Below are 23,665 nucleotides of genomic sequence, written 5' to 3' on the forward strand. Positions count from 1 at the left end.
GACACATCGTTGTTCGAGATCCGACTCACTACGATCGTGTCATCAGCAAATTTGTAGATGGAATTGGAGCCAAATTTTGCCACAGTCTTGTGTGAATAGGGAATATAGTAGGGGGTTAAGTACGCAGCTTTGCGCAGCCCCGGTATTGAGGACTACCGTGGAGGTGTCATTGTTTATTCTTAATGATTGTGGTCTATGGGTCAGGAAGTTGAGGATCCAGTTGCAAAGGGAGGAGCCAAGTCCCAGGTTTTGTAGTTTTGATATGAGCTTGGCTAGGATTATGGTGTTGAAGGCGGAGCTGTAATCAATGAATAGGAATCTGACTTAGGAGTCCTTGTTGTTGAGATGTTCCAGGGATGAGTGTAGGACCAGGGAGATCGTGTTTGCTGTGGACTGGTTGTGGTGGTATGCGAATTGATGTGGATCAAGGCATTCTGGGAGTATGGAGTTGACGTGTCTCAATACCAACCTCTTGAAGCATTTCATAACGATAGATGTCAAGGCCACTGGACGGTAGTCATTGAGGCTCATTGCCTGGTTATTCTTTGGCACCGGTAAGATGGTGGTCTTCTTGAAGTAGGTGGGAACCTCGGAATGGAGTAATGAGAGTTTGAAGATGTCCGCAAACACACCTGCTAGTTGGTTAGCGCAGGATCTGAGTGCATGATCAGGCACTCCCTCAGGACCCGTTGCTTTCTGAGGGTTCACTTTCAAGAAGGCCAATCTGACTTCGGAAGCTGTGATGGTAGGTATGGGTATGTCCGACGCTGCTGGGCAGTTGACAACGGTTTGTTGGTTGCTGCTCGAAACAAGCATACAATGCATGGAGTTCAGCGGGGAGGGGTGCACTGTTGCTGGAGATTCTACTTGGCTTTGCTGTGTAACCCGTTATGTTGTTTAAGCCTTGCCACAGCCTATGAGAGTCTGTATCGTTAGTCTGTGACTCTATCTTAGTCTGGTATTGACTCTTGGCATCCAGGAGTGAGGCATATCAAACTGTGAGAAGAATGCGGAGAAGAAGCATGCGAACAGAGTGGGAAGATAGGAAATACATGCAGTTCAAAGCAAAGAAACGTGATGTAGCACATTTTGGGAAACAGAAGTGAATAACAAGATACTTCACGGTCTGCAGGATCAGAAAGATTTAAGAGCCTGGTTACAGAGGTTTTTAGAAGCGGAAATAAAGATGAAACGGCCAAAAATGTATTTAATTGGAAGGTCATTGAATACAAAAGCAAGCAAATAAATATGAATTTATTGAAGTTGTTGGTTGTGTCACAGCTGGAATATTGCACGGTTCTGGGAACTCATTATGGAAAAAGTAGAATAAGTAGATTTACAGTTAAGGCTTGAATAATTGGGACCATCTCTGTGGGAACAAAGATTAAGAGGGATGGTAAGATTTTCAAAATAATGGAAAATTATTTCCACAAGTTGGAGAAAAGGTAGAAATTTAGGATTACAAGACAAGTATCTTTTCTTTATAAAAAATAGTTTAAAACTGTAAAAACCTGGTGCTGGGCAAGGTATTAATTTGAAGATGAAGGGCATGGGCACCAGATCAAGGTTCAGGTGTTTCAGCAGCGGGCCCTCTTGGTGCTGTCTGCATAAGTGATGAGAACGGACTCAAATAGTCAAGGGCAGGTTTAAGAATTCATCAGATAATAAATGAGGGAGGTATGGGGAAATGGGCAGGACACGCTAGGCCTGCATTTCACACATTGAGACGATATGTTTGATAGACCTCTTGAACCCTTCTCCTGACAGCTATGGGATCACAGACCCCCAGTTGAAAACCCATTGCCCTTCACAACAGAGTTCACTGACCTCCGTTTGTTTTCTTTAGCCTCAAATGCTTCAGTTAGTTTCCTGGTTTCATCCCTCCATCGACTGGTTGCTTTCTGTTGTGCCGTTAATAAACGCTTCAGCTCAATGGTTGAATTCCGACTGGTATCCTCTAGTTCTCTTAGCTGGATTTCAAATCCATGTTCCTTCAGAGAGAACTCATGTTCCAGGGTTGCTACCTAAATCACAGAAATACAGCACAGAGGGAGGATATTTGGCCTCTTAGGAGCTGCTAACATGTCTTACTCTAATTGTGCTCGAATGCAGATGCCTAATTGTGCATAATATTCATTTTTACATTCAAGATAAGGGCCCCATTTTCCTGCCCCCTTTCCCCAGTTTAAATCCGGGCATTTTTTATTATACGTCTTCTTTCAGCGGATGTGGGCGTCGTTGACAAGGCCAGAATGTGTTGCCCATTTGTAATTGCCCTGGAACTGAATGGCTTGCTGAGAAATTTCAGAGGGGGTTAAGAGTCAACCACATTACTGTGGGTCTGGAGTCACGTGTAGGCCATACCAGGTAAGGACAAAAGATTTCCTTCCCGAAAAAGGACAGTAGTGAACCAGATGGGATTTTCTGACAATCAACAGCGGTTTCATGGTCACTATTACTGAGATTTGTTTTTAATTCCAGAAGTTACTAATTAAATTTTAAATTCTACCAGCTGCCATGGTGGAATTCAAACCCATGCTCTCAGAGCATTAGTCTAGGCTTCTGGGTTACTGGTACATTACCACGATGCCAAGGTCTCCCCAGATTTGGCTACATGCAAGTGATTGAACTGATAGTTCTGTGCACAATTTTGGGAAAGATGAGCACTGTTGAATGCAGTTCCAAATGGATCTGAAAAGCTGGTATAGCCTTAGTTGTCAGATATAACCAGTCTACAGCACATCCCTGTTGCACTTCCACCCAATCAAAAATTATAGAATTTATTTTTCTGGAGGCTTCATAAGTTTGCAGCCTGCTCCTTGGTACTCTCCAAGCTGAAGGGGTGACCCTGCAGCCTCTAATGTCCTGTTTTCTTGGATGATCCTCTTTTTATCTTGCAACATAATTCTCCTGTAATTTTAATTCAATTCACGTTCCTTCCTCATTTCAAGTGGGAGATTCCCACTCATGCTTAGGTTGGCAAGGAAACATGTCAAATGTGAATTATGGAGGACTACTCAGGTTGTAGGTCACCATCAATTTTTATCTATGCCTTGTGATCCAGAAACTAATGCACAGAGCACTGGACAGAGGACCCATTCCTCAAAGTATTATGATCCTGGACCAGACCCCAACATTTCCTAGGATACCAGACAGGAATCCCAATCACTTTTTATTTTAATTTGTAGAAATGTGTGGAAAGGATACTTTTCTTCAGGAGTGATTCCATGCACAAATAAGCATATGGTACATTAAAACAAACTATTATTAACACCGTATTAAACTACCTTAACATCACAGAAATATACCTTACAATTACCAGTTAAACAATACTGAACAATAAAAGAAAACACATTAACCCCCAACTGATACCTTCTCTTATCTCCAATCAAGCAAACCCCATCACAGGTCAAAAAACACTTTTAAATAAAGTTAACACATGATTACTTGCTGTTCTCTGGATAGAAAGTTCTTTGAAAGACTGCTTGGAGAGAGAAATCCTTTCAGTAAACAGCCTGCCAATCCCTATCTGTCAGATTAATGCTGAATGTGACAGCAAAAGCTGTTGTTTAGCTCACAGCTTCCAGAAACTAAAACTACTGCCTGCTACAGTCCTAGCTCTTCCCCTTACTTACATCATCTTTATCCCACTCAAATCCCATGACCTACTAACTTAAATTTAAACACAATGGTCAGGATTCTCCGTAGACTGAAAATGAAATCAGTAAAGGCAATTGGGCCGAGAATCAGTCGTGAGGCCTAAATTGTGGCTGGCGCCAGGCGACTGCCAGAATGCAATGCTCCGGAGCCTCGATAGCGGCGTCAGTGCATTCTACTCCGCACGTACAGTAAACGCCGTTTTCATACTAACAGGCCTGACCCGGTAATTTCCAGGGCCTCGACGATGCTCCACCTCCGCCGGGAGGAATTACCAACAGCGTGTTTCATTTGTTGTTTCAAAAATCGGGAAAATGGCTGGTGAGGGAGATAGGGGGGTACGGAAATGTCCAACATCGCCATAGTGTGCTGACAGTTGTGCCGCTGGCCGAGGGGGGCTTCTGCCAGGGCTGGGGGTGGAGGGAAGCCAGGAGTTGGGCCATGGGGTGGACGGGCAAGGAACACCATTGCTGCCAGCTTGCAAGGCAGCCATGCGGCTGCGCACGCCACTGACAACCCAATAAAAGGAAATACATTAACCGCCAACTCATAACTTCTCTTATCTCCAATCAAGCAAAACCCATCACAGGTCAAAAAACACTTTTAAATAAAGTTAACACATGATTACTTGCTGTCCTCTGGATAGAGAGTTCTTTAAAAGACTGCTTGAAGAGAGAAGAGACACCATTGCTGCAGCTTGCAAGGCAGCTATGCAGCTGCGCACGCCACTGACAACCCACTGTGAACAGTGCCACAGTTCATATGGGTGTCCTGCCAAGCCACTCCCTAGGTACCCTCTGGTCCCAGACGACCCATCAACAGGATGGATGTGCTCCAGCACAACCAGTTGGCTGCGATGAGTGAGTGTGAGGAGTGCAGTGCTAATATGCAGCTGCAGCTTGTCAGCCTCTCGAGCGTCAATCCATCTCTGGCGAATCAGACACAGTTTTTCATTGGAATCAGTCATGTTCTACATGGTGCCAGTGGTTGCTCATTAACGGTTGTGGAATTGCTCTGGGAACAGCACCAATTTTCCTGTCATAGAACACCACCGATTCAGTCCTGGCGTCAATACTTAAGTCTCTCAAATGGAGAATCCAGCCAAGTCTCTAATTATCTACTCACCAGAAATCACAACAGAAACCCATTCAGCCTCTCCTTGTAATCATAAGCATGGTTTGAAAGAACGATGATGCCACTTTTATGACATCTTAATTGCACCATTTGCAGCCACAAAGTCTTTGTCTTTTAAACCAGGCTTTTACCAATTTTCTTACATTGATCACAGGAGCCATACATAACATGTTAAGAGTACTCAATTCAAAGACATGCACTTGTCGCTTGTCTTACGACAAGGGTATAGTGAACTATACCCTGCTGATTTGCTCAAATGTTGGTGTTATTAACTCCAACAATTGGCTCCGCCAGTTAACTTATAAAACATGATTGATTACAACTATAAACAAAACTATTTACAGAGTGCTTAAAACGGTCTTTACATACTCCGCACTAGGGTCCAACTGCCAGGACAAGTCCCAACACGTCCCACTGAAAACTCAACTCCAGTCCTGATTGGACATATCACATGACTCCTCCCTCAGTGAACATCCATTAAAGGGGCTAGCTAGTACAGTAGGAAAACCTATGATCACAAATCTACATAAGTTTAACCAATTGCTTATTTTTTTCTAAACCTGCTCTTACAAGAAAATAGTAACTTCCAAAAATAGTGAACAACAGGATTGCTCAATCTTTCATCTTCTATGACAAGGGAAAAAGAGATAGAGAGATGTTAGCGATAAATAGAAATAGCTGAGTGTGAGATGGGTAGGGAGAGATAGGAGAAAAAGAAATAAGAAAGCAAGACAGACATAACGAGAGACAAGAGTGAAATAGGGAGTTTGTGAAAAAAGTAGAGAGATAGTGTACGGAGCGATAGCATAGAATGATTAACACAGACGGCGAGAAATGTAAATAGGACAGAGAGTGAGAACGGCAAGAGAGATAGGATGGAAGGGAGACAGAGATAGGCTAACTGAGAGACAGGATAGAGAGGGAGAGAGACAGAGAGAAATAGAGTAGTTTAAGGAAAGATAAAAGTTAGAAAATAGAGAGACAGAGAAAGAAAGATTGACAGACATACAGACAGTTTATTGTACCATAAAAATTTCTCACAAGGATCTTTTAGAATTTGCTTTTTGTAATGGCAACAAATTGCAGAACAAAAGTCTTGGAATGGCTGTGTTAAAATGCACCACATGGTGCGTTACTGATCATTACAGCAGATATGTTGGAAGAGCCTGATTCAATTGATTTGACTGGAAGGGAGGGGTGTCACAATTTAGCTGTTTCCCCAGAACAGGATGGAAAACATCCTGTTTTCCCTCTCCAAATCCAAAGATTTTTAGAAATATTTTCTAAACATTATATAAAGATTTAAATCAATTTGATGCCTTTCTCCAACTTCTAATAAAGGGTATACTCACAGGAACTTCCCCCCTCCCCTTTCTTTGTACTCTTATACCTGCTGCCTTGCTTTCCTTTGTATGTCCAGACCAGCTTTCTTCAGTTCTTCCATCTCTTTACGAAGGTGTTCATTTTCTTTCTGTAATCTCAATCGCTCCTCGCTGACCATGTCACAGTCTCCACGGACAGAGTCCAGCGTGCTCTGCAGTTTCTGAACCATTTCTTTGCAACGAGACATTTCCTCCTCAAAACTACAAAATGAACAGAAGGTTAACCATAACAGCCATAAATTGTTGGTCATATCCTCTGTAGTATCTCAAGAGATGGAATATAGATTGAAGTTCTATTTCATCAGTGATCATTTTTAAAACCTTTCCCCTTCTTTCCTGAGTCTTCAGAGTCTCTGGATGCTATGCCGCCAAAGGGCCTCACGGTCAAAGCCAATCTTGTTCTCATCCGACATCCACACATGTATAATTCAAACAGAATTAACAGGATAGTGCTCAGGAGTGGGAACCTTGTTAATTTTCTACTTTTTAACCTTTTACGTATAATTGCATAGAATATGTAGCACAGAAAAAGGCCATTGGCCCAATTAATCTGTGCTGATTATTGTACTCCACATGTCATAGAATTTACAGTACAGAAGGAGGACATTCGGCCCATCGAGTCTGCACCGGCTCTTGGAAAGAGCACCCCACCCAAGCCCACACTCCCACTCCATCCCCATAACCCAACCCAACACTAAGGGTAATTTTGGACACTAAGGGCAATTTTTTTAGCATGGCCAATCCACCTAACGTACACATCTTTGGACTGTGGGAGGAAGCCGGAGCACCCGGCGGAATCTCATGCACACACGGGGAGAACGTACAGACTCCACACAGACAGTGACCCAGTGGGGAACCGAACCTGGGACCCTGGATCTGTGAAGCAATTGTTCTAACCACTATGCTACCGTGCTGCTCATAGGTCTCCCATTCCATCTACCTCATTTTAGCGGGACACTGATGATAATTCTTCCAATTCCTTTCACTCCTCCAACTGAGATCAATTAACTCCGTTCAGAGAATTGAATCAGGGATCTTTCCAGTCTGTATGGATTGGTTACAGACCGTTTATTTACTTTAAATGAACTGAAATATTGGAGGAGTTATAAGAACATATTTATAGTTCTGCATATATCGTGCATTCATTACCAAAACGATTTGTAACAAATGTTAAATGTGCTTATGTACAACACAGATGATTCAATGAAATGCACATATATCAATTGTGCACAGTAAATAAACGCAATCAACAACTTGAATATCTTAATTTTGTTGACAGGGTTATCGTCAATAACTGCAATACCCATGAGTTAATTCAGTCAGAAACATTCAAGCTGTAGTCCAATTGTAAGTGAAAATTTGTCCAATAAACTGCAGCACAGCGTAATCTTTTACTATCCTAGACACACACAAATGCGAAGATGATTCTAGAAAATAAATTTAACCTATAATAATGTGAAAACAGTATTACCTATTCTTGCTCCAATGTGCTATACCAATACACAGCATTATGGATTGGAAGGCACGGGATCAGTTCCTCAGCTGCTGGACTAACCGGTCATGTTGTAATGGAGCAGCATCCCAATGGGATGAGTAAATACATAATGGTAGTTGGCCCAAATGGCGTACAAGCATCATTTAATGGCAGGTATAGGAGTGCATTCACAATAAATTGTTAAGTTCTTGGCACATTTTCAGTGCAAGGTAATTTTAATGAGCAATGCCACAACTATGTATTTTGGCAACAGGTAGATATTTTTAATGCAGAAACACGCAAATCCTGCCCCCCACTGTCCGACCAAACACCGTCCCCAAAATCCCTTGACAGTCTTTGAAATGCTAATCTTCCATTCAATTTCACACAGCAATACATTGCATTAGCCAAGATTGACAGTATTACTCCAAGACAGCTGCTTGGTGGATTGTTGATCTATCTTTCTCTTCAGTCATCAATGCATCTGCATTACCCTGCTTTGAGGCTAATGCTTAGAAACACTCTTGCTATGATTGACAGCCCCTCAGTATATCAAAAGCAGCTAAGTGCTTCCTGCTGTGAAAAAGAGCAAGTTAAAGCACTTAGCTGCCTTTGATGTGGTGAGGGGCTGTCAATCATAGCAAAGGTGTTTATAAACATTGTGGTTAGTATGGAAGCAGGGTATATACACAGAGAAGGAGAAAGAATTGCTCCTGTGCGCCGGTTCACATTCAATGATCATGCAAGGACTAGAGAACACAGATGCTTTGGACAAGAGATGCAGGGGTGACAAGCAGAGGAACGTTTTGTATGCAACATGTGGTAATGGCCTGGAACTCGCAGCTTATGAAGGTGATAGAAGTGCAGCTTATGAAGATGATAGAAGTGGAGTCAATCAATACTTTCAAAAGGAAATTGGATGGGAATTTTAGGGAAATAAATTTGTATGGTCATGGAGAGCAGGGGTGCGAGACTGACTGAATTGTTGTAGATAGCCAACATGGATTAATTGGGCCAAATGATGTCATCCTATGTTCTAATGACTCGATCAGAAACAAAATGTCATGAAATATTCTGTTGCAACATCAATGCCATAGGAAAAGACATTCTTACTTCATCTCAAGTTTCTTGATTTTGTTTTGTGCTGCTTTTAAGCTTATCTGGAGATCGTCTTTTGAACGTTCTGCAATCAGACATCGCTGGTGCAGTTCATCAAATTTTCTGTGATCTTCTTCAGTGCCTGTACCATTGCGATAAAGCTGAAACAGAGTTTTTAATGTTAAACTAAAGTCTGATATTCAATTTGGGATTCTGGGGAAAAGAGCCACAAGACTTAAAAGAAACTGAAAATCGGTCCCTTCAGAAACCCCTTTCAATCAATTAATTTGATGGGAAGGGGTTGTTCCACTTGCTGTTGAATGAACTTTTGAAAACTATCAGAAACAGTCTGATTCCACATGTAAATGATGACATAATTATATTACTATCCATAAGGGAAAACATCTGACACATTGTATCTTGAAGAAAATTGGACCCTGGTCAGTGATGACTTGCTGAATGCTGAAGTTTGGAAAAGCACCATAAGGCATTCTTTCCATGTGTATGGTTAAAAGAATAAAATGAAATAAGTTTAAAAAGCATGCAAATAAATGAGTTTCAGCCCCCAGACGTCCCAGTGAATTGTTACAATGAGTAACTGAGTCATATAGATCTCGATCAATACTGACTTAACTGATCTCAGATGAGATACTGACAAGAGATGCTGCAATTGGCTTCAGTGATACGAGTCAAGGTGAGCAAAGAGGAAGTTAAAACAAAAGGTCTAGAGTTCTTGCTCCTACTTGCTGTCCAGTGGTCTTTGTTGAAAAGGTGTAGATGAAATGAAAATCGCTTATTGTCACAAGTTGGCTTCAAATGAAGTTACTGTGAAAAGCCCCTAGTCGCCACATTCCGGCGCCTGTTCGGGGAGGCTGGTACAGGAATTGAACCGTGCTGCTGGCCTGCCTTGGTCTGCTTTAAAAGCCGGCGATTTAGCCCAGTGTGCTAAACCAGCCCCTAAACATGCTCTAGGAGCATGTATATACATGCCAAGAAGCACTCAGGATGTATATGCAAGTATATACACACAAGGAAGCATTCTGGAGCACAGGCACTCCAGATCCGATTAATCCTTGGCTTGTCCTACCTCATGTGCCCAAAGATCTGTGAATCAAGAATCAGCCTGTTCAGTCATATTAAGGCCCATGGAAGAAATTTGGGATAGTGGGAAGCCGTCATCCTCGAATCGAGGGATGGCCAACAACACACATCAGGCAATGCAAGTCAGACTGTGCTGTGATGTCTCTGGGGTTGAAGAACTTCTGGAAACTCATTGAGTTTATACACATAGTGGCCACTTATGCAGAGAACCAAAGATATCTGTGGAACCAGAGGAGGGAGCCAAGGTTTTAAGGATAGCAAACAAACTTGTAAATAAAATTATGATTTCACCAACAGACCCGTGATTCTTTGCATGATTTTGTTTCACTAAGCATGGAACATCTGTTCCTCTTTAAACTATTATATTATGGATTCCTAGGTTTATCATGTTCCTAACATTTCTTGCTGCCGTCCACATATTGCTCAGCACACGGTTTAACCAATATAGTACTTGTTCCTGACCATTGATGTCTTAGAATTAGTTCCACCTTGACCACAGTAGTTCACACTAATTGCCCATTGTCTGTTATCATTATCTTATAGTTTTCTGCAATGGTAGCTCACTGACCGATTGATCTTGTATCACAACATGTGAGCATGGGACCCACAGAAGGAAACAATCAGATATGAACAGTGAGGAACTTTAGGATCAGGACAGTGTGTTAATCGTCGGAGGAAATGGAAGTGGATGATCAAGGTTTTTTTAAAGGGTTGTTACAAAGCAATTAATTAAAAAATCAACTGAGTTATTTAAACTTTGTGTACTGTAGAAAGCATGCTGAAGAAAAACATGCTGGCCTCCAGGAGCATTCAAGGTCTTCACTGTTGTTCACATTCCCACCAGTGGCAACATGCATTCCAGCTTTTCAAAAACAGGAAATAAGACTGCATGAAAAACATTATATTTTTAAAATAAATGCCAATCACTTTGGTATCTTTCTTCTGAATCCAAAAATGCGACATGTTCACTGGAAATCTTGCGTTCTTGTCCCCTTGGAGGCACAAATTTGGTTCGAAATTATTCATGCACGAAAAAAGGTTTGCTGCATTCTTTTTTTTTTTAAAAACAAATTTCCGGTGATAAAAGGAGTTTGCAAAACATTTAAACCCAACCTGTACCTGGAAATTCATAATTAAGATGCATAGGAATTAAACAGAAAAGGCATTTTAAACGAGGCCATTAAGGGGAAAGGTTAGAACACACCAGATGAAGATACATGGTTTACAGAATCATTACGGTTCAAATCATCTCTAACAAAATTTATGAAAGTAGTCCTCATGTTATTATGTCCATCTTATCAAACCCGTTGGCAACCTTAAAAGCCTCTTATCAATTCAGCCCTCAGCCTTCTTTCTGCTAGTGAAAAGAGCTGCAAGCCCATTAGACCTCAGTTCTGATATAATTCTTGTGCCTCTCTTTTGTACCTTCCTAATGCCTCTGTATCCGTTAAATAATAGAGACCAGAATTATCCGGGTGTGGTCTAATTAAACATTGACACAAGTTGACCTTAACATCTCTAATTTTCAATTCTATTCCTCTACAAGTGAATCCTCTAGAAGCGGCTGCTTTAATTTTTTTTTAATGGACTCATGAACCTGTGCTACTACTTTCAGTGATTTGTGCATTTGTACTGCTATATCCTTTTGCTCCTCCATCCCATTCATCCTCTTATTCGCAAAGCAATACATGGCAGACATATTGCAAGACATTACAGGAAAACAAGATTTAAAGATTGCATAAGTATTCAATATATAATATGTACTTAAGGGATGCTCTCAAATTTTCCACCTGTTTATCCATACGGAAGAAACCCATAATAAACATCACTTTGGTGTAATCAAGACAAAGCTACAATCAAAGAGTATACATGACTTGCAAGTTTCGTCCTGACCACCTACCTTGTAACACAAACTTACTGCCAGTAAAATGAGAAAATGAGATTGGAGAAGAAAGCATCACAAGTGTGAACAAATCAAGAATTCACTTATTAAAACTTATAGTGTCCAATGTGTTTTACCTTTTCAAGTTCCTCTTCCACAGCTCGCTTCTCCCGAATGGCTCTTTCAATCTGTCCTTGTTTATCACCACAGTTCTATTAGAATATAGAATACAGTAAAAAAGATGTAATTGGTGAGAAAATTAAGGTTGCACTTTTAAAGCCTGTTAAGTTTGTGGCACACACAATGATCATGATGCACAAGGAACACTTTTACTAGCCAACATCATAAACAAATAGTGACAAGACAACAGTAACTTTGAATATTTATCTTGTCTGAAGTATTTCCTTCCTTCATATCAGAAAGTGTGCTCAGTGGTGGGCTGACAAAGGAGCCTCACAGATGGGAATCTGTTGGAATGTTTACAATTTAATAACATATTATGAACACACTGGCCAGAATTTTACACTCCCCCAGCGGGTTCAGAGGCCAGGATTGAGGGGGAGCATGAAATGACATGGACAGGATTCACTCCAGGTTCCTGCCCACCCCACCTGGTTGCAATTTTACATGGGGGCGGGCAGGGCCTTGGACAGGTCGCCGGACCTCATTCCAATCAAAGTCTTTCGGGCTTTTTCCCCGCCCAGCCTCAATTTTCAGGCTGGTGGACACCACAGTGGTTAGCACTGCTGCTTCACAGTGCCAGACCCCAGGTTCAATTCCAGACTTAGATTGGATTTGCTTTTTGTCACATGTACCGAGGTACAGTGAAAAGTATTGTTCTGCGTGCAGCTCAGACAGATCATTCCATACGTGAAAAGAAAATACATAATAGGGCAAACATAAAATACACAATGTAAATACATAGACACAGGCATCGGGTGAAGCATACAGGAATGTAGTACTACTCGGTAGAGAAGATGTGTGAAGAGATCAGATCAGTCCCTAAGAGGGCCGTTTAGGAGTCTGGTAACAGCAGAGAAGCTGTTTTTGGAATCTGTTATGGGTGACTGTATGGAGTTTGCACTAATTCCCCAGAAGCTTCAGTTTCCTCCCATGGTCCAAAGGTTAGGTGGGGTTCTGGGGTTAAGGTGGCGGAATGCCGATGTAGAGTGTTCCTTCACAGGGTCGGTGCAGGCCCGCTAGGCGAAATGGCCTCCTTCTGCACTGCAGAGATTCTGTGATTCTATGACAGTTCAAGGTGAGGGGGAAAGATCAGAAAAAACAAAGTTCGATCCCACAAAGCGAGAAGGGAGTGTGCCTGAGATCGTTAAGAGCGTAAATTGGCACTGGGAAGGAATGCTGGAGTCAAATGTGTTTGCCGAGTCCCCACCATCCTCAAAATCCAGGTCACATTTTAGAAGAAAATCAATTAACTTGATAACATCTAAAAGCAGACACTTTGGGCACGATCTACCAGCCACTTTGCACCCGAAAGGTGGCGTGGCCTGGCTGGTAGATGCTAGGAGATCCTTCTTCTGGGACCTACCCGGCACGCCGCACCTCACACTATCTAAAGCGATCTCGCAAGACGTCACAATCTGAATCCCGTCCATTGTGGGTGGTAGCAGTATTTTAGAGTGCATATTAGAGTGAGACAGCTAGTCTGACTTTAATATCCACTCCCCTGATCTACTGGAGGCATTGGGATCCAACCCCTTTACCTTGGAGACCTCGGGCAAATGCCATTCAGTGCTGGTCCCCATAAACGGGGACCAGATGGAACAGCACTTGTGGGGCTCTCAGGTGCTTGCCCTTTGGGCAGGTTGGCATCCTGGCACTACTCAGGCACCTTGGCACTGCCAGCTGGTAGTGGTACTGCCAAGGTGCCAGACTGCCATTTGGCCTACAGCGGTGATTGGGCCTGGGGGTGCTTAGCGTATGTAAGGTAGGGTGCTGCCCCCGCGCCCCCTTATAGGCGAGTTGGGGCTTTGGGGAGGGGTTCAGGGATCGAGAGATCGGGGTGGCATTTAAAAATGGTGGTCCAATCTCCTCCTGCACTGAGGGGTTCTGGAGAGTGGAGCTCCTCAGGAAATGGGACTAAGTGTGGCCCGGGTGGGGTGTTCCCCTCTGAGGCCCCGAATTGAAATAGAGTCATGATAGATAACGTGGTGTTTCTCGGTGCTGCGAGCGCCAGGAAGCGCCCAGCTAAATGCGCTCCTCACGGGTCTCTGTTCCAATTTGGTTATATTACACCCTTTATTATTCTAATCCTTAAAAGACAAGAAAAATGATTTTCTGCAATAATACAGCACAAATGGTCAAAAATAACTGCCAACCTATGTCAGCAATTGTGCTTTATATAATTTTATTTTGCAATAACAAAAATAAACAATGACACATTCAGAACTACAGGGCATCTATTTATAAGGGGTCATTTCCCCAGTAATCATCGGTTGCTAATCTATTTAAATTTATTCTGGGAAGTACGAGTTGTACCAATAATTGAACAACTGTCTCTTTCTGCATTGACACCTACCGAAACAAATCTGTCTCTGAAACCTTTAGACTTAACTATTGCAATGCCATTTCATTTCAATCCAAAAATTTGCTGCCTGTATCCTCTCCTGCACCATCGTGCTCACCATTGCTGACATCCTCACCGACCTACAGGACTGTTAACTCCCACTATGTCTCAAATATAAAATATTCTTCTTTAAATACTTCCACAATCTCAAGTTTAAACTGTGCTTCTTCAGATTTAAATCCCCTCATGACTAAAATTTAAAGTGAACACACACACACATGACGCTCCTTCCAGATTCCACTTATCTAGCATCCTGCAGCATTATGACCCTGATCGTGCACACCCTTGAATACTCGGTCCCTCTGACTACGGCCAGGTTTCCTCCCTCCATTCACCTCTCCATTGACAAACCATGCTTTTCGCCATCTCGGAGCCATACTCTGTAATTAATTCCCTAAAGTGCTCTGCCATATGAACATACTAATTAGGAGGAGTAGGCCACTCGGCCCCCATAGTTTGCTCCATTGTTAAATAAGATCATGGCTGATCCGTTGTGTTCTCAACGCCACTTTCCTGCCTACCCCCATACCTTTGATTCCTTTGTTAGTCAACAATCTATTTAACTCTGCCTTAAAAATACTCGATGACCCTGCCTCAGCTGCTCTCTGGGGAAAAGAGTTCCAGACACATGGCCCTCAGAAATAAAATTATCTCTATTTCATCTTAAATGGGAGACTACTTATTTTTATACAGTGTGCCTCAGTTCTGGTCTCTCCCACAAGGGGAAACCTCCTCTCAGCATCCATTCTGTCAAATCCCCTCAAGATCTTGTATGTTTGAAAAGATCACCTCTCTTTCTTCTAAAATCCAACAGATACAGGCCCAACCTTTCCACGCAAGACCATCCATCTCCTCATGCCAGGAACCAGTCAAGTGAACCATCTCTGAACTACTTCTAAATCAGGAGCTAATTCTGCCAATTCCTCTTTTAATTTAAAAGCATCTTTTAAACACACCCATGATCAAATTTTTGATCGCTGTCCGAATGTCTCCATCTATATTTTACCATCCACTTTTATCTGAAGCGTGAGTGAAGTGCCTTCGGGTGCTTTTCTACATGAAAAGTGGTATGTGAATGCAAGTTGTTACTGGAAAATAACACGACTTAATACATTTTTCATCACTGAATCTGAACCAATGAGCTTCAGCTGGTGAATGCTTATGCTCGAGATAAATTAGCAATTGCATCAATATTGGATCAATGACAGCTGCTTTTGCCTCAGTTTATTGTTTCTGAATACCAGATTGGCCCACATACCATCTGCATATCAGACAGTTCTTCGGCTAAACGAGCAATCTGTATATTGCTGTGCTTCCGAACATTTTCAACCTGCAAGGAGAAAAAAAGCAAAATCATGTTCATATTTCATTCATGCAATTTAATCTTCTTAAAAAGTAAGTTCGCGGATGTTACAAAAATTAATGGGGTGGTAAATAGAAGAGGATAGCCTAAGATTATAGGAGGATATAGATGGGCTGGTCAGAGGCAAATGGAATTCAATCCGGATGCGTGTGAGGTGATGCACTTGGGCAGGTCAAAGAAGGCAAAGGAATACATGAAGAACGGCAGGACCCTGGGAAGCACCGAGGATCAGAGGGACCTTGGTGTGTATGTACTCTGGTCCCTTAAGGTAGCAGGGCAGGTGGGTAAAGTGGTTAAGAAGGCATGTGGTATACTGGTCTTTATTAGCTGAGGCCTAGAGTTAAGAGCACAGAGGTTATGCTAGAATTGTCATTGGTCAGGCACAGCTAGAGCACAGTGTGCAGTTCTGGAATCCACATTATAGAAGGGATGTGACAACACTGGAAAGGGTGCAGAGGAGATTTACCTTGATGTTTCCTGGGCTGTAGAGCTTTAGTTATGAAGAAAATTTGATAGACTGGGGTTATTCCCCTTGGAACAGAGGTGACTGAGGAGGGACATGATAGAGATGTATAATATTATGAGGGGCACAGATAAAGTAGACAGGAAGAAACTTTTTCCCTTGGTGGAGGGATCAGTAACCAGGGGCATAGATAAGGGGCAGGAGGTTTAAGAGGGGATGTGAGGAAAGTTTTTTTCACCCAGAGGGTGGTGGGAGTCTGGAACTCACTGCCTGAAAGGGTGGTGGAAGCAGAGACCCTCATAACATTTACGAGGTACTTAGATGTGTACTTGTGATGCCAAGGCATAGAAGCCAAGTGCTGGAAAATGGGATTAGATAGTTAGGCAATTGTTTTGACCGGCACAGACATGATGGGCCTTTTCTGTGCTGTAGTCCTCTATGACTCTAAAATCAGGAAGGTTTAATCTCTGCAAGTGCTCAGTTCATTTCAAATAACATAAGAGAAATCTAAGCAATCAATTAAACTCTAGAATATGGGGCGGAATTCTCCCCTACCCGGCGGGGCAGGGGGTTCCGGCGTAATGGAGTGGCGGGAACCACTCCGGTGTCGGGCCACCCCAAAGGTGCGGAAGTCTCCGCACCTTTAGAGGCCAAGCCCTTACCTTGAGGGGCTAGGCCCGCGCCGGAGTGGTTTCCGCTCCGCCGGCTGGCGGAAAAGGCCTTTGACGCCATGCCAGCCGGCTCCAAAAGGTCTTCACCGGGCGACACATGCGCGGGAGCATCAGCGGTTGCTGAAGTCATCCCCGCGCGTGCGCAGGGGAGGGGGTCTCTTCCGCCTCCGCCATAGTGAAGACCATGGCGAAGGCGGAAGAAAAAGAGTGCCCCCACGGCACAGGCCCGCCCGCGGATCGGTGGGCCCCGATCGCGGGCCAGGCCACCATGGGGGCATCCCCCGGGGCCAGATCGCCCCGCGACCCCCCCAGGACCCCGGAGCCTGCCCGCGCGCCTTGTCCCGCCGTTCAAAAGGTGGTCTAATCCACGCCGGCGGGAGAGGGTTGACAGCGGTGGGACTTCGGCCTATCGCGGGCCGGAGAATCGCCGGGGGTGGGCCCGCCGACCGGTGCGGTTCCCGCCGAATCTCTGGTGGTGGAGAATTCGGGACACGGCGGGGGCGGGATTCACACCAGCCCCCGGTGATTCTCCGACCCGGTGGGGGGGTCAGAGAATCGCGCCCGTGATTTGTTAACTAAACTCAACAAGTTACATTTTTGAGTCAAATATTAAAGGACACATCAGTTAGACTGGTGAGTGGTGCAGTCTGTCAGAATGGTTTGCATTCATTGCTTGCATTCGGAGTTTCCATCAGTGGGCGCTAACAGCAAAATGTCCTCAATGCATTGAACACTGCACTAGTTTCGTAAAGGTAGTTTCCAAGCAAACCATTAGCATAATTTCAAATGTAAAACCTTCCACAAATCAACCTATTCAATTGCAACTGGAACAATTGTTACTGGAACAAGTCATTCTCTAGCATCACAAAGAGGAATGGAATTGCTTTTCAATTTTTTAAACTAATTTATTTTCAAAAGAGCAGGGCAGATCAATTGACTGATGTAATGCTCTTGGTCTTATTTTGTAATTGGCTTCAATTGACTGCTGGTCACTGCTGTCTTCAATTAACTAATTACTGCAGTAGAGCAGGATACACCTGCGTGGCTTCAACTGACTAATGATCACAGTCTTCTCTGTATGTAGGAAAGATCAATTGATTAAACTTGAAGTAATTGCTGCAGCAGGAGAAACAGACTGGTCAGTGGCTTCAATTGACAGCTGATCACGACTGATGAGGGTGATTAATGTTGAATTTATGTGATCACAGGTCGTGTGTGCCTGAGAATCTTGGCGCAATGAACATCCCCCGAGTCAGCCTAACCAGTGGAAATTTGCTACTCCTGGATGCATGGGCAGTTTTGTGGGCAGAGACTTTCTAGCAAAGGGAGTTTTGAAGCAGCATTAATAAAAAATCACCAATACTCCAGGCTAAAAAGTGGTTTTGCCGGCAATGCTTACAATGCAACAATATTTTGCACAATTTTGTTTGATTCCATCCAGATTAAGTGGATGAAAATCATGAAGAAAAGTCCAGGCCAGTCATGCAGCTGCTGCGAGGCAATGAAAACTGATCAGATATTTTCCCACACAGAAGAAGGAATAATGAATGGAAAATATATCCTAGGCTGCAATCAAATATATACCTTCTAACACATGGCTATCAACACCACTGGCAAGGCAAGGTACAATTCTTGAAAGATAGCAAATTGTGAAAAACAAAGCTCCCAGTTATTTTAAGGTGTCAAAGTGCTTGGGACATTTATTTGCCGCCGCTTGGTTTAACTGAAAATATTGCTTCTATGCTGAACATTATGTTTGCTCAACATGCCGAAATTAGAAAAATACTTTAAGATGCATAGCAGCTTAGCTATTTCAACCTCCTTTCTTGTTCGAATAGCAGCTTCTTGAACAAGCTGAACCATGGCTTCCTTCATTTTTACCACTTCTTCATCCTTTTGCTTTTCACGTAGTAAAACCTGAGGGTTTGGGGAAAATGGAAAAAGCAAATCATCAAAATGAGTTACTTCAGTGAAGTTATTCTGATCGGCTGGCTGAGTGACATACAAACAAGATCATTTGCAACCTCTGTCAACGGATACATCTGAATTACAGTACAAAATGTGAATTAAGAATAGGTATAATTCTTTACTAACTCGAAAAAAAGTAAGCAGAAACAAATGTATGCAAAAATAAAGTATATTATATTTATATAGGTTCTTTAACATAACAAAATACCCCAAAGTATTTCAGAAGAACATTATAAAAGTATGACACAGAGCTACATAAAGAGATATTAGATGGGGTGACCAAAAGCTTGGTCCGAGGTAAGTTTTCAGACGTGTCTTAAAGGAGGAAAGGGAGTCAAGAAGCAGAAAGTTGTAGGGAAGTAATTCCAAAGCTTGGGGCCTAGGCAACTGGAAGCTCAGCCGCAAGAGGTCAGAATCAGAGGAGAGCAGATGGTTGATTTATATTTATTGTCTGAGATCCAGCCACTGATTTCCATAGTTATTTCAACTCACGTTCCACGGGTTGTAGAAAAATCTCACAAACATGAAAATCACTTCAGATATATTTCTGCCATCCTTCCTCAGCTCAGTCAGACTTTGCTGAACAACTCTCTGTTTTAGTATTTTTAACCTCAGACTTCTTGGAAACTTCTCTCTATTTCGTAACTAGCTGTTTAACTATTACTTTCCTTAACTAGCTGCTCTTCTTGGGCACGATTTAACCAAAACTTTTCGAAGTATGGTAGTGAGCGGGAACTGCCACGAGCTTCCTGACGCTTGGACCGGCGAAGCCGTCACCGCTACTGCTAAAAAACATTAATTGGTCCACTTAATGAGGCCCCACAGGCTTCACGCCGCAAATGATGATCCTGCCAGCTGATTCGACGGGTCCGCGCTTGCCAGCGCCCCGGCAACAAGGGAGCGCAGCACTTAAACCGATCCCGCACAGCCAACCCCACTCAGCTCGCAGCCAGATGGCTGAGAAAACCAGGCCCACGATTCGGGGATGCTGATCTGGACAGATTACTGGACATGATCAAGGCTAGAAGGAATGCCCTGTTCCGCGAAGGTCACGGAACGTCAGCCACAGGGCAGGCAGTGCCGCCTGGGAGGAAGTGACAACGGTCGCCAGCTCGGTGAGTGTAACCAGGAGGACCAGCACCCAGTGCTTCACTATCAACGACCTCCACCGGGCCGGATGGGTGAGTTGGCACCGGACCCCTGCCCTGCCTGCACTCCAACCCAGCCCCCTGAGTATGCCGCCCAGATCGCCCCCCCACCCTTGCAGACCACTTCCACAAAGCTCCCCCCCCGCCAGACCGAGCCGTGTGGCTATCGATGCCCCTTTGTGTTCCCGCAGAAGTTGGCCCACAAAGAGAGGAGAGGGCCAAGATAGTGGGGTGCCAGACAGCAGAGTCCTCACCCCCTACGAGGAATTGGCCCTGGAGGTCGTGGGGATGGCCGAGGATAGAACTGCAACCAACGTAGAGATTGGCGTACTACACATAGATGAGGATCCACTGGCTCCCACCCAGATGAGTTGTGGGTTAATGCCATACAGATTGCACATCCCTTCCACTGACCACATGTCCATTCTCCCACAGGATCTCCATCCGATGGCAAGGCCTATCCGGAATGGTCCCTTCCCTGCCTCAGAGAAGCTCCAACGATGCCACTTTCAAAGCTTCACAGCTATCCTCTCCACCCTCAACCAGCACAGAAACACTCATCTTGGTTGTCAACGGTAGTGGACAGGCTTCTGGGGCACATTCTGGTGAGCACCACACAGTTGCTGATGCACATCAGGTGGAGGCAGGAACACCCAGGTGAGACAGCAGTTGGAGGTTTGCTGGATCCCAGCACCCCATCAGATGCCAAGCCTCTGGACCAGGTTTACCCGGAGCTGATGCAGACATTAGGGTAATACTGTGAGATTCAGAGGGGGATGTCAACGACCCTCCAGCAGGTTCATAGCTGATTGGAGGAGTCCCAGAGGCTACAGGCACAGGAGATAGCACCGAGGCCCACTGCTACGATGGCGACTGCAGTGGGAGTCTGGTGCACGACGTCAGCAGCATGAATAGAGGTGTACAAGGCATGGCTCAGTTAGTGATGACCGAGAGCCTCAACCATGTGTGCCAGTCACTGAGGGACGTGACCTAGTACCAGGCAGACCTTGATGAGGTGCGGCGGGACATGTGCCAGTTTCAGGTGGGCATTGTCAACGCCCTCCAGAGCACATCCCGGTTGCCAGGAGAGGTCTCACACTCCAATGTGGGCATTGCCGAGGCGCTGCAGAGCATGTCCTGGTCGCTGGGGGAATGTGTCCCAGTCACAGGTAGCATTGCCAGGGTGCTCCAGAGCATGTCCCAGTCACGGAGGAGGATCGCTGAGGGCGCTGACACCATGCTGCAGGCATCGGGGAGCCGCAGAGAGCTGGCAGAGCCAGATGATGAAGGGGCTCAATCCAGCTGCGCCTCCATCCTGAAGTGAACCCCAGGGCTCTATAGGCACCGACCGGGGGACACGACTGGAGACACACACCACTGACAACGGCGCGTCTCGAAGTCAGCACCTGGAACAAGGTGGCATGGCAGGGCATGTGCCGCCGGCAAGTGCGCCGGCGCCCTCCGGCCCCAGAGGAGGCCCATCTAGGGCATCGAAGACCATGTGACGGGGTCGGCAGCAGGCTGTTTCCACCTCTGATGTGCATCCTGGGAAGACACCTAGACGCAGCAGGAGAGCACTGAAGTTTAAGTGAGAATCACTGGGATGGGGTGCAGTTGGGTGCATTATGTGTGGGGAGGAGAAGGTCTGGGAGGGGTGGGGTCAACAAATTTGTTAATTAATAAAAATCGTTAACCTCAACCAATATGATGCCTCTGGCACTTTCTGCCGAGCACCAATCCCATGCCCATTTCCCTGTACAAGGAGGTCCTGGGTGCCTCTCGCTTCACACCCCCCCATCACCCCACAACCTGGCATTCCCTGCCCATGCACACCTGACCGCAGCTGGGGGCCCTGCTCACCATGCCCCACACCCTGTACCCCAGACACCCACAGGTAACCTTACCTGGACCAGGTGCTGGTCCCCTCCTTGGTGCACACACCCAACCTCTGGTCGCCGAAATGTCCCCGGTGCTGGGGCCCAGCCCTGGATGTTCGTATGTTGACCGCTGCGTCCGTGGTATTGCCTCCCGCAGTGTTCAGGCACAGTGTCCAGCATCACAATCTGATTGGGATGAAAGGCAATAACCTGGACATGCTACATGGCACGCCTACCCATGGGGATCCACTTGGGATGAGTGAAGTGCTCCCAACTAGCAATAGCCTTCAGCCATGTGGCCAGAGGCCTCCGCTGTCAGTGGGAGTTATGGGTGGTCAGTGGGGCAGGCAGGAGTTGGCCCCAGAACAGGACCATATGATCCAGGGGTTGGCATAATGGACCTACAGGTGCTGAAGACACCCATCTCTACCCCGCCACTGACAGCAGCTCACCCTGACTGAGGCTGGCCGAGGCTTTTTTCCCCCCTCCTCCGACAACACCACCACAACACTGCCTCCCCATAGAGAGGGGGTCGCTCCCATTTATTGTATGGGGCTCAAGTAGTGATTATTAGCTTCTTGCCAAGCTAAGGCGGGATCCTGAATTTGCCAATGGGAACCAGCTGGTTAGATCACAAGCAGATTAGCGGCCAACACGGTTCTCTATTTTGGCCTCTTCAGAGGCTCACGCTTAAGCGCAACGCGGCCATTAAATCACGCCCCGTATCACTGCTATTGTTTTCTTAATCATTACGCCATAGTATGGCTTTTCTTCCAGCAAATCTGAGATATGTTCCCTATCTAGCCTTCTAAGCCAACTGCTTCCAGCAGAGCTGTGGGAATTGTCTTCTCTCTCACTACTGAACTTCGACTACAATCAAATGAGCTAACTAAAACTTACAAGCTTCTCTACATTTTGGGCCCCAGTTGCCAAGCAACCACTGCTGGGTTTCTTTGTTCATCACACCATAACCCTCTCCGAGTGCAATAGAAACACAGTCGGAACTTAACCAATCCTCACACATACAAACATCTATGTCCAGCATGAATCTAGCCTATAGGTTTTACCTTTCCAGGCACAGAAACATTAGATTAAACTAATTTAAAACTATGCCTGACTTATAATGTTCACCAATACAAATATAAATACCTTAAAGCTACCTTTGTTTTCCTAACAAACAGCCTCTCTGCTAGCATTTCCTTTGCAACCCTAAAAAAGAACCTAATGTGCAATCTTACCTGGTCTTTATGCAAGTTTGCTTCTTCAAGCAGTTGCATGCTGTCTCGAACCTTGGCCACTGCCTCGTATTTCTCTTCCTCCATCTTTGCACATTTTTCCTGAAGTTCACCAATTTGTACTTCAAAACAAATTCTCTCTTTTCGCAACTGTTCTGACTCTTGTGCAGCTACACGCAGCCTGCAAACACAGTCATTAAAATCCATAAAATAATGTAAGACTTGTATGTTTTAAGGTTTGTTCAAATTTGCTGTGGAAAGGAATTAACAATTCATGGAACAGGTTATCATGCAGCCAAACCGATCATTCAAGTGGCTCAGAGAAATTGACCCGTTGTCATGTAGGAAAAGTATAAAATTGAGGCAGCGGCATTGGGAGCGAAACCACCAATAGAGGAAGACCAGTTGGAAGCCGTTCAGTTCTACTCAGAGTGGATCCAATCCACTTGCAGTCAATCTATTCTAGTATGACTAACTAGGGAGTAGCCATGTTTTAAATCAATCATTCAGTATTAGTTTTTGGCAATAACACTGTTGGATTTGTGGTCAAATTGTGTCAGTTGTGATTCTCAATCTCACAGAAGTTACACTACCAACAATGATCACTTCAATATCACTATAAAAAAAT

The 23,665-nt window shown here is 44.6% G+C and overlaps 1 protein-coding gene across 4 annotated transcripts in view; it reads right to left on the minus strand.

Annotated features, from left to right (window-relative positions):
• sclt1 (sodium channel and clathrin linker 1) overlaps positions 1-23,665 on the minus strand; it is a 155,492-nt gene that overhangs the window by 42,312 nt on the left and 89,515 nt on the right. For all 4 annotated transcript variants that reach the window (XR_011940101.1, XM_072495564.1, XM_072495565.1 and 1 more), the window contains 7 exons: positions 23,041-23,218; positions 18,628-18,726; positions 15,571-15,642; positions 11,866-11,940; positions 8,761-8,906; positions 6,182-6,374; positions 1,828-2,024 (listed from right to left, as the gene is read on the minus strand). Coding sequence is in view for 3 of the 4 variants with exons in the window: in XM_072495564.1 (XP_072351665.1) it covers positions 1,828-2,024; positions 6,182-6,374; positions 8,761-8,906; positions 11,866-11,940; positions 15,571-15,642; positions 18,628-18,726; positions 23,041-23,218 (960 nt within the window). In the remaining variant the exon portion in view is untranslated. The remainder of the gene's footprint in view (positions 1-1,827; positions 2,025-6,181; positions 6,375-8,760; positions 8,907-11,865; positions 11,941-15,570; positions 15,643-18,627; positions 18,727-23,040; positions 23,219-23,665) is intronic.

The sequence above is a fragment of the Scyliorhinus torazame genome, chromosome 3 (assembly GCF_047496885.1).
Source record: "Scyliorhinus torazame isolate Kashiwa2021f chromosome 3, sScyTor2.1, whole genome shotgun sequence".
NCBI lineage: Eukaryota > Metazoa > Chordata > Chondrichthyes > Carcharhiniformes > Scyliorhinidae > Scyliorhinus > Scyliorhinus torazame.